At 39.7% G+C, this 17,649-nt stretch overlaps 1 protein-coding gene across 1 annotated transcript in view; it reads right to left on the bottom strand.

Moving 5' to 3' along the window:
- LOC139450806 (uncharacterized) overlaps positions 1-17,300 on the bottom strand; it is a 30,257-nt gene extending 12,957 nt beyond the window's left edge. The window contains exons 1-4 of the mRNA XM_071232644.1: positions 17,238-17,300; positions 3,221-3,388; positions 1,962-2,114; positions 688-840 (exon numbers count right to left, since the gene is read on the bottom strand). Coding sequence (XP_071088745.1) covers positions 688-840; positions 1,962-2,114; positions 3,221-3,388; positions 17,238-17,292 — 529 coding nt within the window. The 5' untranslated portion in view covers positions 17,293-17,300. The remainder of the gene's footprint in view (positions 1-687; positions 841-1,961; positions 2,115-3,220; positions 3,389-17,237) is intronic.
- Positions 17,301-17,649: the final 349 nt, after the last annotated feature.

Genomic DNA, 17,649 nt, shown 5'->3' with positions numbered 1-17,649 from the left:
GTGTTTGGACGTTAAGTATCTACTCTTTTTTATCGGTAGGTATCTACTCCCGTGTATCACTAAGTATCTACTCTTTTTATATCAGAAGGTATCTACTCTCGTGTATCGGTAGGCACGTACTCACCTGTATCAGTAAGTATCTACTCCCTTGTATCAGGAGATATCTACTCCCGCCTATCAGCAGCTATCTACCCCTGTGAAGAAGTAAGTATCTACCCCCTTGTATCAGTAGGTATCTACTCCCTTGTATCAGTATAGTAGGTATCTACTCCCGTGTATCAGTATGTATCTACTCCCTTGTATCAGTAGGTATCTACAACCTTGCATCAGTAGATATCTGCTCCCTTGCATCAGTATAGTAGGTATCTACTCCCGTGTATCAGTAAGTATCTGCTCTCGTGTATCAGTAGGTATCTACTCTATCAATATCCTTCAATATTTTATCAGGAACTCCTTCTGTGGACAAATACATGGTCTTCCCATTGACATGATCTTGGTCGGCGTGTTTAGCTATATATCAGAACTCATGTTTTCTCCCGCTCCTATCTCAAGGGGATTTGTTCTGAAGAACGTTTGAACATCAGATGCTAAAATGTATTAATAATCAGTTGTGTGGATCTGAAGTAGGTTATGGTTATTACGAATCTGCGATGTGCGTGTAATGTTATCTATGAAGCACCGTCCTACCTGTCTGCCGTGTTGATTCGCGTGTAGTAGTTGAGAATGCCTCTGTAGATGTTGTAGGTGTGGCTGAAGTGGCTTCATCTTTTGTAGATGGTTCTGTTGAAATAGTACTGGTTGACACGCTTGTTTTAGCTCTCGCATAGGGTGAGGTCGGCGCTGGTATGAACAGGACAGTCAAACGATGTTAAACGAAAGCATGCAACCTCAATGTATGTAATTGATTGCAGCGTTATAAGGACAACTGGGAAGAGACCAGATGACAGTGTGTTGACGCTCATGTCGGATGTTTTACGTAAGATACAAAATCTGAACTGATTCGAGAAGGTAGTTTTTACTACGTATGAAGCATTATAATAAAACATGTATTTAGATTTTAAAATATCCTTCAGAATACAAGCACAAGCACGTCCTCACTGCACGTTAAGTTATCAGCCGGCCTTCATAGCAGGAGTCCTATGTATAAGCAAGGTCACATGGAACAAATGAACATGAACAGTAATACTATGCAATCATAACTGATTGTGGCCAAGAATGAAACAGACATGAATTCGTTATTCGATTGTGATGTCTTTGACACGGCTATCATAGTTGTGTTTGGACGTTAAGTATCTACTCTTTTTTATCAGTAGGTATCTACTCCCGTGTATCACTAAGTATCTACTCTTTTTATATCAGAAGGTATCTACTCTCGTGTATCGGTAGGCACGTACTCACCTGTATCAGTAAGTATCTACTCCCTTGTATCAGGAGATATCTACTCCCGCCTATCAGCAGCTATCTACCCCTGTGAAGAAGTAAGTATCTACCCCCTTGTATCAGTAGGTATCTACTCCCTTGTATCAGTATAGTAGGTATCTACTCCCGTGTATCAGTATGTATCTACTCCCTTGTATCAGTAGGTATCTACAACCTTGCATCAGTAGATATCTGCTCCCTTGCATCAGTATAGTAGGTATCTACTCCCGTGTATCAGTAAGTATCTGCTCTCGTGTATCAGTAGGTATCTACTCTATCAATATCCTTCAATATTTTATCAGGAACTCCTTCTGTGGACAAATACATGGTCTTCCCATTGACATGATCTTGGTCGGCGTGTTTAGCTATATATCAGAACTCATGTTTTCTCCCGCTCCTATCTCAAGGGGATTTGTTCTGAAGAACGTTTGAACATCAGATGCTAAAATGTATTAATAATCAGTTGTGTGGATCTGAAGTAGGTTATGGTTATTACGAATCTGCGATGTGCGTGTAATGTTATCTATGAAGCACCGTCCTACCTGTCTGCCGTGTTGATTCGCGTGTAGTAGTTGAGAATGCCTCTGTAGATGTTGTAGGTGTGGCTGAAGTGGCTTCATCTTTTGTAGATGGTTCTGTTGAAATAGTACTGGTTGACACGCTTGTTTTAGCTCTCGCATAGGGTGAGGTCGGCGCTGGTATGAACAGGACAGTCAAACGATGTTAAACGAAAGCATGCAACCTCAATGTATGTAATTGATTGCAGCGTTATAAGGACAACTGGGAAGAGACCAGATGACAGTGTGTTGACGCTCATGTCGGATGTTTTACGTAAGATACAAAATCTGAACTGATTCGAGAAGGTAGTTTTTATTACGTATGAAGCATTATAATAAAACATGTATTTAGATTTTAAAATATCCTTCAGAATACAAGCACAAGCACGTCCTCACTGCACGTTAAGTTATCAGCCGGCCTTCATAGCAGGAGTCCTATGTATAAGCAAGGTCACATGGAACAAATGAACATGAACAGTAATACTATGCAATCATAACTGATTGTGGCCAAGAATGAAACAGACATGAATTCGTTATTCGATTGTGATGTCTTTGACACGGCTATCATAGTTGTGTTTTGGACGTTAAGTATCTACTCTTTTTTATCAGTAGGTATCTACTCCCGTGTATCACTAAGTATCTACTCTTTTTATATCAGTAGGTATCTACTCTCGTGTATCGGTAGGTACGTACTCATCTGTATCAGTAAGTATCTACTCCCTTGTATCAGTTGATATCTACTCCCGCCTATCAGCAGCTATCTACCCTCGTGAATGAGTAAGTATCTACCCCTTTGTATCAGTAGATATCTACTCCCGCCTATCAGCAGCTATCTACCCCCGTGAATCAGTAAGTATCTACCCCCTCGTATCAGTAGATATCTACTCCCTTGCATCAGTAGTTATCTACTCCCGTGTATCAGTCAGTATCTACTCTCGTGTATCAGTAAATATCTACTCCCATGTATCATTTGGTATCTACTCTATCAATATCCTTCAATATCTTATTTAACTCCTTCTGTGGAAAAATAGGCTTTCATACTGACATGACCTTGGTCGCCTCTTTTAGTTACATATCAAAACTCATATTTTCTCCCGCTGCAATTTTCAGGGGAATTGTTCTGAAGGACGTGTAACCATCAGATGCTAAAACTTATTGTAGTCAGTTGTGTGGATCTGAAGAAGGTTATGGTTATTACGAATCTGCGATGTGCGTGTAATGTTATCTATGAAGCACCGTCCTACCTGTCTGTCGTGTTGATTCGAGTGTCGTAGCTGAGGTGAATGCAGCCTCTGTAGATGGTGCGGTTGAAGTAGTCCTGATGGACTCACTTGCATCAGCTGTCGCTGTGCTGTAGTCGGTTGATGTGTCCCTGACGGAGTTGGTTGTTGTACCTGCCACTGAGCCCGGCGCTGGTATGAACAGGATAATCAAACGATGTAAAACGAAAACATGCAGCTTCAATGTATGTAACTGATTGTAGCGTTATATGGACAACCTGGAAAGAGACCAGATGATACTGTGTTGACGTTCATGTATTTTCTATTACGCAAGAAGCATTGTCATAAAACATAGCAGGAGTTCTATGTATAGTTAGTGAGTGAGTATGGTTTTACGCCGCTTTTAGCAATATTCCAGCAACATAGCGACGGGGACACCAGAAATGGGCTTCACATATTGTACCCATGTCGGGAATCGAACCCGGGTCTTCGGCGTGACGAGCAAACGCTTTAACCACTAGGCTACCCGACCTCCCGTCCTATGTATAAGCAAGGTCAGGTGGAACAAACCAACATGCACATTTACATTGCAAAGTTGTCGCAGATGTTTCAAAGATAGTGTAAAAATGTCCCTGATGATGGTGGTGATGATGACGATGATAATGCATATGATGATGATGATGACAGCCTGACACACGAAACAGGAACAAAGAATATTGAGGCGACTTTGTTCTATCATGGTATACACCCATGTATCAGTAGGTACGTACTCCCGCGTTCAACACCATAGGTTGTTCCTGAACATGGTGGTCTTTATGCCGATCGGGGAAAGACCCAGTGAAACCAATATATACGAACCCCCGCGTAAAGTTAAATTACTTCCAAGGAGAACATGTTACAGTATGTCATGATGAAAGCTGTATGATGAAGTTACAAAGTGTGTTTCAGTATGTAATACTCTTTGGCTATCGCTGACAATGTATGATTAAGATGTAACTAAGGTTAGCCCCAGTCGCCTGTGACGCCACAATTCGCTCTGCATAGTTGCGCCCCTTAGGCGCACCGGCAACCTATCATTGTAGGTATCGAATCTCAGATTCTCTCTGGTAATGCTTTTATGTTTGTCGGCAAAGTGATAAACGTCTAAAAAACTGCATCACTTAGGGTTTTCCTCCCACATCAGGCTGAGACGCTACGATGTGACTGAAATAATGTAAAGGCAGCGTTGAAACACTCAATTATATAATCCAAACTATGGTTAAATAGATATCATAAAGAGTAAAATGTTATGTCAGAGAAAGGAAAGTAGTTTGACAATTTCAATTGCATCAATGTCTATCTCAACAGTAAGCTTTATATTAGCCATTTGAAACACTTGTCCTGCATCGAAACACGCTGACACATTGTCTTCTGCAGTCGTGGACATATGCTGGAGAAATGTTGAAAAATATAAAACATGTTTATTTTATCACATTGGCTTGTAAGGGAATGTATTTCAGGTCGATTATGACTAAACGTTAATATTTTGAAAATATTTGTGTAGCGAAAGATTGTTGACGAAACAACAATTATCTTACGGTAGAGATTATATCAGATGGTAAAACAATAGGACTAAAGAAGCCGATGCAGGCGCGTGTCAGTTGGCACTTTGTATGATGAGACTGACCATTAACCCAACAACCGAAATAGTCGCCATGATGGGATACTCCCGTGTGAGTGGCCCAACCCCCTCCGCTTGAAGCTGATTGTATCAGATATTACATTATCGTTTCTTTGCATTAAGTGAGTATTATCGCTACAAATCATACATAAAGCCGGCCTGTAAATAGTCGAGTGTGGCCAGACAGACCAGTGCCCGAGTACACGATTTTTGCCAAATTTAAAACACTTTGTATCCGCATTTGCAGACATTGAAAAAGTATTTTTTTTACTCTTCAAGAAAAGTAGGATATACTAAAAAATAATTAAAATTTTCAAAATCGTAAGACATATTAGTTTCTAGAAATAGTTGTATGATATCAATAATGGACGAAATGAGAACACTTTACAACCGGCAATGAAGTAGGCAACGATCTGGAAGAAGATTTTAAATTTGACGTTTTGGGATCAGTAGTGTGTAATGCCGACACGATTTGTCAAACATCTTTCAAGAGTCTGCCAATGGCGATTTGAGGGAGTCTGTCCCACTCCTCTTGCAGCATCTGGCCTGGGGGAAGCCTGGGATCATTGCTGACCATGACATACTAGATGCGTGTTGTGCTGCAGCAAGCGAACATTTGCGATTCGTGCACGACAAGCAAGGGCGTTGTCCTGAAAGACAAAACGTCGACCCACACACAAACGGCTGCCAGTATGTTGTCCCGATAGTACTGTTCAGTGACCCTTCCTTACAATTTATAGAGTGGGGTTCGGTTAGTCATAGTGATGCTACCCCACATCTTAACCGATCCACAGCTAAATCTGTCATAGTGTCTCAGGTTGACATTGGCTTGACGTTCGTTTCGACCTCGTCAGACACGACGGCGCCTATCATAGATGCAGATCAAATGGACGCAAAAACTAAACTCACTGAATCAGCACTCACCGGTCATGACGACCCCGTAACTGCCATAAATAGGTCAGCAGAATTGTAACAGTAATAAGGTAAATAAACCCTGGTTTAATAAAGAATGCAGGTTCATGCGTAGAAACTACTCTAAAACCAGAAAACTCTTCAGGAAATTTGGAACCGAAAGGAATAGATTACATTATCGCCAAGTCACAAAGAATTATAAAAAGTGCCTCACAAGACACATTAATAAACACAAACACGAAATTAGTACCCAATTGAGGAGAAAAACTAAGGCTTCCCCCAAAGAGTTCTGGAAAATATTAAACGGGACAGACAACACAAATAATGGACCCCGGATGTAGACAGGTTTTACGAATTTTTTAAGGACATCAATTCTACAAGATATGATGATGATGATGATGAGTTAATAGACGTTACTGAATCATAATAACTATGACATTACTGTACTGAATAAAGTTATATCATCAGAAGAAATAAAAGAGGGAATTAGATCTTTGAAACGAATTAAAGCCTGTGGGTTGGATTTGATAGATAATAGTTATTTGATTGACGCATTTGAGTTGTTACTGCCTCTACTCAAATCACTATTCAATCTTGTATTCACCACGGGTATACTCCCTAATGCATGGTCAACTGGTATTATTAAGCCTATATACAAGAGAAAGGGTGACCCGTTAGACCCTGCTTCTTATCGACCTATCACAATACTGAGTTGTCTTGACTAAGCCGAGACTGGCCGCTGGAATAATGTACCCAGAGAACAACGTCTATGTTCACTCTGTAACTCCCCAGCAATAGCAGACGAATTCTATTATATATTTCGATGTCCAGCTTTTGATAACAAAAGTCTTGCACTTATTCCTAGAAGATATTTAACTTGGTCAAATGTGTTTTCATTAAGAAGCCTATTTTCAGCGACCAAACTAAACGAGCTAAAACGTCTATCAAAATATATATTATTTGTATTTAACACTTTGAATGCTAAATCTAAATGCACACAGCCGTCTTGATGTACATATTATATTTATCTCTGTACTTTATGTATGCTCTTGTACCACCGTCGGTGTTCTATGGAAAATAAAGAATCTGAATCTGAATCTAGGAAGTGGAACGTGAATTGGGGCTCATCTGAAAACATGTGTCATGACTAGCGACGATTAGCCCGACGATGTGTTCACCATTGACGACAATTGGCAATTTAACGATTTGTACGGAACGACACAACATGCTGCCGTCGAGCATGAACACGAACTGCATGTAGACGATTCCTAATCATCTGACCCGTAACTCGCACTCCTGTAGCCTGATGAAAGTTTGATTCACCGTTTGAACCCGATTTCGTAGAGCATGGTTTCGGATAAATTAATCCTGTACTCTTGTCGATGACCTGGGATGTCCTGAACGGGGCCTACCGTCAACATTTTTGTTTTGTCAATACCTGTTTCATAGTCTGCTTATCACATACTGTGAAACATTGAACGTATTTGCCACTGCACGCCTATTTCTAACAGTTTCCAGAATATCAATAGCCCGTAGACGCCCCACGCGTTGCAGAGTCCGCACCGCTAGTTCATGCACAAAAAAATGATTATTGTCTGGTAAATCACAACTATATGATAAGCAGAATCAATGATATTGACAGAAAAGATGGTCTATAGATATTGATCGACCTTCCTTGAAAGTGTCAAAATCTGCAATTACACCCGACGGTGTGTTTGGCGCTACTGCGCACTATAGGATGTGTTTGGTGTTACGTTTTACTGACATTTACTGACGTTCTTGCATAGGGTGTTATCTTTGTTCTGATACTTGGTATTAACATTAAATTTTATATTTCATGATTCAATACATTTTTAGAGTATAATTCACAATTCGCAAAAAACAATATGTCTGTTGTATTTACATGTGTGGCATATGGATGGACGCAATTATAACATTTTGGGAGTAAATGGGACGTAGCATGACTGTTAACAGCACAGTGACATAGGAGTGAGTAACTCTTGTTTCACGACTCCTTTGACAGGGCCTTCGATCATTTATCAATACCTTGTGTGACCTCCGTGTGACCTCCGTGTGACTGAATCACAACCGGGGGCACGGGTGGCCCAGTCGTCTAAGGCGCCGCGATTCGCTGTGCAGAGTTGCGTCCCTGGGCACGCCGGAAACCTATGATTGTGGGTTCGAATCCCGGTTCGCCCCGATTATGTTTCTAGGTTTGTCAGCACCATACCCGTGCTCGTGGGTTTCACCGAAGTGGTAAACGTCTGAGCCCTTCATCACTTCGGGCTTTCCTCCCACATTAAGCTGACACGCCATGATATAAGTGGAATACTGTTAAAAGCGGCGTTAAACCCATCTCACTCACTCACTGAATCACAACCGTGAGGCGGTTCTCATCCCTCGTGCACATGAATTCTGTGTAACACTGTGAGACATCTTTGATGACTGAATATCGAAGAGAGATATAACAAACAAACTACCATGACAAATATACATGTAAAATACCAAATATATATTTTAACATTTCAGTGTTAGGGGGAATAAAACATATTTCCCAGACGTGGTTGTTTATCAGCTGGACTTTAGCCTTTAGCATATTCGGTGGAGGCACGATGATATACACATATAAGTAGTCTGAATCAATAGTTATTCAAGTCTTGTCAACTGCCTTCAGTGACTTAGTTGACCTCAAGTTTACATACCACATGTTCTCAGCAGAGTCAACGACCTTGCTATTGTGAGCATAGCTAGCGAGATAGGCATGAAGCAGCTTAAATGGTCGAATTTCCAGTGCAGTCATTCTTGTGAGTGAGTGAGTGAGTGAGTGAGTGAGTGAGTGCTTTAGGTTATATCAAGTTACGTGCTGATAGTATCATTTCTTTACAATTAGGCGACACGTTCATTCCTATATCTCTCGGTGGTAGATATTTGTGTGCAGAGGGTTACATGTATAGTTGGGATAGAATATTATTTTTAGGTCCCTGTTAAGGATATATATTTTCATGTTTTGTACAGTTGACTTAAAAATGATAATAATTATTTTACACCCATCAGAAAGTCGACAGATGGGATCTAACCATTCACGGATATGAACACTGTGACAAACAATAGAGCTCGTGTTGGCATGACTGTAATTACCCCCTTCACCTTGTACGAGTGAGTGAGTGACTGAGTATGGTTTTACGCCGCTTTTAGCAATATTCCAATAATTTAGCAATATTGAAAAAGTATTTTTTTTACTCTTCAAGAAAAGTAGGATATACTAAAAAATAATTAAAATTTTCAAAATCGTAAGACATATTAGTTTCTAGAAATAGTTGTATGATATCAATAATGGACGAAATGAGAACACTTTACAACCGGCAATGAAGTAGGCAACGATCTGGAAGAAGATTTTAAATTTGACGTTTTGGGATCAGTAGTGTGTAATGCCGACACGATTTGTCAAACATCTTTCAAGAGTCTGCCAATGGCGATTTGAGGGAGTCTGTCCCACTCCTCTTGCAGCATCTGGCCTGGGGGAAGCCTGGGATCATTGCTGACCATGACATACTAGATGCGTGTTGTGCTGCAGCAAGCGAACATTTGCGATTCGTGCACGACAAGCAAGGGCGTTGTCCTGAAAGACAAAACGTCGACCCACACACAAACGGCTGCCAGTATGTTGTCCCGATAGTACTGTTCAGTGACCCTTCCTTACAATTTATAGAGTGGGGTTCGGTTAGTCATAGTGATGCTACCCCACATCTTAACCGATCCACAGCTAAATCTGTCATAGTGTCTCAGGTTGACATTGGCTTGACGTTCGTTTCGACCTCGTCAGACACGACGGCGCCTATCATAGATGCAGATCAAATGGACGCAAAAACTAAACTCACTGAATCAGCACTCACCGGTCATGACGACCCCGTAACTGCCATAAATAGGTCAGCAGAATTGTAACAGTAATAAGGTAAATAAACCCTGGTTTAATAAAGAATGCAGGTTCATGCGTAGAAACTACTCTAAAACCAGAAAACTCTTCAGGAAATTTGGAACCGAAAGGAATAGATTACATTATCGCCAAGTCACAAAGAATTATAAAAAGTGCCTCACAAGACACATTAATAAACACAAACACGAAATTAGTACCCAATTGAGGAGAAAAACTAAGGCTTCCCCCAAAGAGTTCTGGAAAATATTAAACGGGACAGACAACACAAATAATGGACCCCGGATGTAGACAGGTTTTACGAATTTTTTAAGGACATCAATTCTACAAGATATGATGATGATGATGATGAGTTAATAGACGTTACTGAATCAGATAACTATGACATTACTGTACTGAATAAAGTTATATCATCAGAAGAAATAAAAGAGGGAATTAGATCTTTGAAACGAATTAAAGCCTGTGGGTTGGATTTGATAGATAATAGTTATTTGATTGACGCATTTGAGTTGTTACTGCCTCTACTCAAATCACTATTCAATCTTGTATTCACCACGGGTATACTCCCTAATGCATGGTCAACTGGTATTATTAAGCCTATATACAAGAGAAAGGGTGACCCGTTAGACCCTGCTTCTTATCGACCTATCACAATACTGAGTTGTCTTGACTAAGCCGAGACTGGCCGCTGGAATAATGTACCCAGAGAACAACGTCTATGTTCACTCTGTAACTCCCCAGCAATAGCAGACGAATTCTATTATATATTTCGATGTCCAGCTTTTGATAACAAAAGTCTTGCACTTATTCCTAGAAGATATTTAACTTGGTCAAATGTGTTTTCATTAAGAAGCCTATTTTCAGCGACCAAACTAAACGAGCTAAAACGTCTATCAAAATATATATTATTTGTATTTAACACTTTGAATGCTAAATCTAAATGCACACAGCCGTCTTGATGTACATATTATATTTATCTCTGTACTTTATGTATGCTCTTGTACCACCGTCGGTGTTCTATGGAAAATAAAGAATCTGAATCTGAATCTAGGAAGTGGAACGTGAATTGGGGCTCATCTGAAAACATGTGTCATGACTAGCGACGATTAGCCCGACGATGTGTTCACCATTGACGACAATTGGCAATTTAACGATTTGTACGGGACGACACAACATGCTGCCGTCGAGCATGAACACGAACTGCATGTAGACGATTCCTAATCATCTGACCCGTAACTCGCACTCCTGTAGCCTGATGAAAGTTTGATTCACCGTTTGAACCCGATTTCGTAGAGCATGGTTTCGGATAAATTAATCCTGTACTCTTGTCGATGACCTGGGATGTCCTGAACGGGGCCTACCGTCAACATTTTTGTTTTGTCAATACCTGTTTCATAGTCTGCTTATCACATACTGTGAAACATTGAACGTATTTGCCACTGCACGCCTATTTCTAACAGTTTCCAGAATATCAATAGCCCGTAGACGCCCCACGCGTTGCAGAGTCCGCACCGCTAGTTCATGCACAAAAAAATGATTATTGTCTGGTAAATCACAACTATATGATAAGCAGAATCAATGATATTGACAGAAAAGATGGTCTATAGATATTGATCGACCTTCCTTGAAAGTGTCAAAATCTGCAATTACACCCGACGGTGTGTTTGGCGCTACTGCGCACTATAGGATGTGTTTGGTGTTACGTTTTACTGACATTTACTGACGTTCTTGCATAGGGTGTTATCTTTGTTCTGATACTTGGTATTAACATTAAATTTTATATTTCATGATTCAATACATTTTTAGAGTATAATTCACAATTCGCAAAAAACAATATGTCTGTTGTATTTACATGTGTGGCATATGGATGGACGCAATTATAACATTTTGGGAGTAAATGGGACGTAGCATGACTGTTAACAGCACAGTGACATAGGAGTGAGTAACTCTTGTTTCACGACTCCTTTGACAGGGCCTTCGATCATTTATCAATACCTTGTGTGACCTCCGTGTGACCTCCGTGTGACTGAATCACAACCGGGGGCACGGGTGGCCCAGTCGTCTAAGGCGCCGCGATTCGCTGTGCAGAGTTGCGTCCCTGGGCACGCCGGAAACCTATGATTGTGGGTTCGAATCCCGGTTCGCCCCGATTATGTTTCTAGGTTTGTCAGCACCATACCCGTGCTCGTGGGTTTCACCGAAGTGGTAAACGTCTGAGCCCTTCATCACTTCGGGCTTTCCTCCCACATTAAGCTGACACGCCATGATATAAGTGGAATACTGTTAAAAGCGGCGTTAAACCCATCTCACTCACTCACTGAATCACAACCGTGAGGCGGTTCTCATCCCTCGTGCACATGAATTCTGTGTAACACTGTGAGACATCTTTGATGACTGAATATCGAAGAGAGATATAACAAACAAACTACCATGACAAATATACATGTAAAATACCAAATATATATTTTAACATTTCAGTGTTAGGGGGAATAAAACATATTTCCCAGACGTGGTTGTTTATCAGCTGGACTTTAGCCTTTAGCATATTCGGTGGAGGCACGATGATATACACATATAAGTAGTCTGAATCAATAGTTATTCAAGTCTTGTCAACTGCCTTCAGTGACTTAGTTGACCTCAAGTTTACATACCACATGTTCTCAGCAGAGTCAACGACCTTGCTATTGTGAGCATAGCTAGCGAGATAGGCATGAAGCAGCTTAAATGGTCGAATTTCCAGTGCAGTCATTCTTGTGAGTGAGTGAGTGAGTGAGTGAGTGAGTGCTTTAGGTTATATCAAGTTACGTGCTGATAGTATCATTTCTTTACAATTAGGCGACACGTTCATTCCTATATCTCTCGGTGGTAGATATTTGTGTGCAGAGGGTTACATGTATAGTTGGGATAGAATATTATTTTTAGGTCCCTGTTAAGGATATATATTTTCATGTTTTGTACAGTTGACTTAAAAATGATAATAATTATTTTACACCCATCAGAAAGTCGACAGATGGGATCTAACCATTCACGGATATGAACACTGTGACAAACAATAGAGCTCGTGTTGGCATGACTGTACTTACCCCCTTCACCTTGTACGAGTGAGTGAGTGACTGAGTATGGTTTTACGCCGCTTTTAGCAATATTCCAATAATATCACGGCGGGGGACTCCAGAAATGGGCTTCACACATTGTACCCATGTCAGGAATCGAACCCAGGTCTTCGGCGTGACGAGCGAACGCTTTAACCACTAGGCTACCCGACCAACCCTCACCTTGTGCGAAAACCATGCAAGCTGTTAATAAAATACTGGGTTAGGGCCCCGTAAAACAGTTAGGAAACTTGTGTCATGCATTGTATAGATGAACTCGAACTCGAGACGGACTTTGCAGCACCTGCATGGTGGTCATCAATGGAAACTTCAAGCATGCAAGGGTTGACTCGCTCGGTACAAAAATAGACTTCAAAAGATTCTGGTTTATACTTCAAATATTTTTCATGAAAGAATATCTGGTCAAAGACTAAAAGAGGGGATTATGCTAAGTCTGAGAAAGTTGGGATGTGTCTTAAGTTGGAGAACATACTTCTAATGTTGGCTCGTAAATACGATTCGCCCTTGAGAGACTCGGCGATACTTACACACAAACCATCAGTTTCTCCTGTGGTCTCATTAACACTGACAATGTTTAATAAGAATATGTTCTTTACTCCATACATCATATTGAAATTAATCATGTCTGTCAATGATGAGAAATTCGGAAATTATATCATGTCGCCAGCGTCTGTCATGTCACCATGCTCCTTTTATAAAATGTGTGTTTATTTGCTGTACTGTGGGAGTAACGCTCCGTGTGGCTGGTTAAAAAGGATTCAGTCAACCACAATTAGGGGGTGAGAACTAGTTCCATGACATAATCTAAGGTCGCCTCTATTGTAACCTTATCCTCAACGTACTTGTGTGCTTCTGGCAGGATACGGGGGCACGGGTGGCCCAGTCGTCTAAGGCGCCGCGATTCGCTGTGCAGAGTTGCGTCCCTTGGGCACGCCAGAAACCTATGATTTTGGGTTCGAATCCCGGTTCGCCCCGATTATGTTTCCAGGTTTGTCAGCACCATACCCATGCTCGTGGGTTTCACCGAAGTGGTAAACGTCTGAGACCTACATCACGTTGGGCTTTCCTCCCACATTAAGCTGACACGCCGTGATATAACTGGAATATTGTTAAAATCGGCGTTAAACCCAACTCACTCACTCACCCTGGCACGATACGACATGCTGCTCCGTATCTCGAAGCGCTTGTGTCGTCAATATCAATTGGTTATTGGGGAGGAACATTTAAATTTGTCACATTCTATCATTTTGTATAGAACCATGTTTCGCTTCAGGTGATAGGGAGATTATACCTCTGCCAGTTTTGATTAATTGTTAACAAATAACAATAAAAGGTAGACACTGGTATGTTAGTTCTTGACCTTGGATGACATAACAACGCATACGCGCAGTCCGTGGTATACGCTCCTGTTTTTTTACCAAAGGGAAACGTTAATATATTCTGCAACATTTGGTCATATACTTTCAACACACTTTGTTTAACACACAAATTTAATACACGTTGTATCCGCGCTCGAATACAATGCAAATCTTCGGTATAATTCACAATTCTCAAAAACAGTATTCGTGTTATTTATGTTTCTCCATGTGTTTGGGCACCTAGTGAAAGATCTATAATAAGAACATTTATGCGACAAAAAAAAGCGCCGTATTTATTACCTGGAACAGTTGCGTATGGGGTATGTTGAAGAGTGTTATATCATATATTTTGAGATTTCGATATTGAGGGGAAATAAACTTCATTTTCCATACGTGCTTCTCATCTGTTGAACATTAGCTAGCCTTTAGCACGTACGGTTTGTCACATAGTCGGGTCTACAATTGATATAAGCGTCAGTCTGGTACACTATTCTGTAATATCACTATTTTTATAATCACGCGAACTGCCGTCAGTGTTTACGTTGACCTCCAGTTCATATACCGCATGATATGATACCATGATAAGGACCTTTCTGTTGTGATCATAGCTAGCGAAATAAACATGAAGTATTTTGAAATAGTATTGCAAATGCATTCATGTTTTTCTATTCACTGGCAGTATCTACCCATTAAAGATATCGTACAATGAATACAACATTCAGTTTGAGTGAGTGAGTGAGTGAGTGAGTGAGTGAGTGAGTGAGTGAGTGAGTGATCACTATCACCATCGACAACACATTGTGTTACCTTGAAATGAGAAGTACATCATGAACAGCGTCATGAACAGGTCAGTGCATTACTTGTGAACCGAACCCGTTGCCCTGTTGATGTGATGTCACTTAACGGGTTGGCTGCGTGTGGTTGTTCAATGTTAAATTATGAGAGACTAGTCATATCATTTAATGTGTTGGCTTCATGTGGTTGTTCAATGCTACATTATGAGAGGCTACATGTCATATCAGTAAATGTGTTGGCTTTATGTGGTTGTTCAATGCTACATTATGAGAGACTACATGTCATATCATTTAATGTGTTGGCTTTATGTGGTTGTTCAATGCTACATTATGAGAGGCTACATGTCATATCAGTAAATGTGTTGGCTTTATGTGGTTGGTCAATGTTAAATTATGAGAGACTACATGTCATATCATTTAATGTGTTGGCTTCATGCGGTTGTTCAATGTTAAATTATGAGAGACTACATGTCATATCAGTAAATGTGTTGGCTTCATGTGGTTGTTCAATGTTAAATTATGAGAGACTACATGTCATATCATTTAATGTGTTGGCTTCATGTGGTTGTTCAATGTTAAATCATGAGAGACTACATGTCATATCAGTAAATGTGATGGCTTTATGTGGTTGTTCAATGTTAAATTATGAGAGACTACATGTCATATCATTTAATGTGTTGGCTTCATGCGGTTGTTCAATGTTAAATTATGAGAGACTACATGTCATATCAGTAAATGTGTTGGCTTCATGTGGTTGTTCAATGTTAAATTATGAGAGACTACATGTCATATCATTTAATGTGTTGGCTTCATGTGGTTGTTCAATGTTAAATCATGAGAGACTACATGTCATATCATTTAATGTGATGGCTTTATGTGGTTGTTCAATGTTAAATTATGAGAGACTACATGTCATATCATTTAATGTGTTGGCTTTATGTGGTTGTTCAATTTTAAATTATGAGAGACTACATGTCATATCATTTAATGTGATGGCTTTATGTGGTTGTTCAATGTTAAATTATGAGAGACTACATGTCATATCATTTAATGTGATGGCTTTATGTGGTTGTTCAATGTCAAATTATGAGAGACTACATGTCATATCATTTAATGTGTTGGCTTCACGTGGTTGTTCAATGTTAAATTATGAGAGACTACATGTCATATCATTTAATGTGATGGCTTTATGTGGCTGTTCAATGTTAAATTATGAGAGACTACATGTCATATCATTTAATGTGATGGCTTTATGTGGTTGTTCAATGTTAAATTATGAGAGACTACATGTCATATCATTTAATGTGATGGCTTCATGCGGTTGTTCAATGTTAAATTATGAGAGACTACATGTCATATCAGTAAATGTGTTGGCTTCATGTGGTTGTTCAATGTTAAATTATGAGAGACTACATGTCATATCATTTAATGTGATGGCTTTATGTGGTTGTTCAATGCTAAATTATGAGAGACTACATGTCATATCAGTAAATGTGTTGGCTTCATGTGGTTGTTCAATGTTAAATTATGAGAGACTACATGTCATATCATTTAATGTGTTGGCTTTACGTGTTTGTTCAATGTTAAATTATGAGAGACTACATGTCATATCAGTAAATGTGTTGGCTTCATGTGGTTGTTCAATGATAAATTATGAGAGACTACATATCATATCATTTAATGTGTTGGCTTTATGTGGTTGTTCAATGTTAAATTATGAGAGGCTACATGTCATATCAGTAAATGTGTTGGCTTCATGTGGTTGTTCAATGATAAATTATGAGAGACTACATGTCATATCATTAAATGTGTTGGCTTTATGTGGTTGTTCAATGATAAATTATGAGAAACTACATGTCATATCAGTAAATGTGTTGGCTTCATGTGGTTGTTCAATGTTAAATTATGAGAGACTACATGTCATATCATTTAATGTGTTGGCTTCATGTGGTTGTTCAATGTTAAATTATGAGAGAATCCATGTCATATCATTTAATGTGTTGGCTTCATGTGGTTGTTCAATGATAAATTATGAGAGACTACATGTCATATCATTTAATGGGTTGGCTGCATGTAGTGATTCAATGTTAACTTTTAAAAGAATCCATGTCACATCACATTGCCTGAGTGAGCTGGTTCAATGTTAAAGGATAAGAAGAAACATATCCTATCACTCTATGTGTTGGCTTTATGTGGTTCAGAGTTAAAATATGAAAGGAAACATCTCCTGACACTATTGCTCGTATAACACACAACTATACTAAATTTCTTACCGGCTGTTAAGTTGAGACTCAGCAATATCAAGAACAAATTGCGTCGTCCAGCCATGTCCTCTGTCCTGTGCTGGTGCAATCAATATACTAACATGGGATAGTATGTTGTGTGCGGGTCCCACACGATAGCAAACGTGTGAAAACAAGCTTTGCCCCAGGTACTGATCGGATAGATAACAAACGAAGTTGATCAAAGTTTCTATTTTTTCTGGGCTTGATAGGAATGTGTTCTCTTGCATTAGATCGGAGATTATACAGACTGCGTAGTATACGGCTTTAAAAAGGTTATAGATGTGCACAAAGTGGTACATGAATTATACAGTTGTACAAGATTTTAAACAGGGAAGAGAGGTTTTGAAAGTGGTACAGGGCTTACACAGTGGAGGGAGACCTTAAACATGATATAGAGGTG

The sequence above is a fragment of the Haliotis cracherodii genome, unplaced genomic scaffold, assembly GCF_022045235.1.
Source record: "Haliotis cracherodii isolate W230 unplaced genomic scaffold, xgHalCrac1.p SCAF_8, whole genome shotgun sequence".
NCBI classification, from domain to species: domain Eukaryota; kingdom Metazoa; phylum Mollusca; class Gastropoda; order Lepetellida; family Haliotidae; genus Haliotis; species Haliotis cracherodii.
The sequence above is the reverse complement of the archived record's forward strand: the minus strand, read 5'-3'. Positions and strand labels throughout refer to the sequence as shown.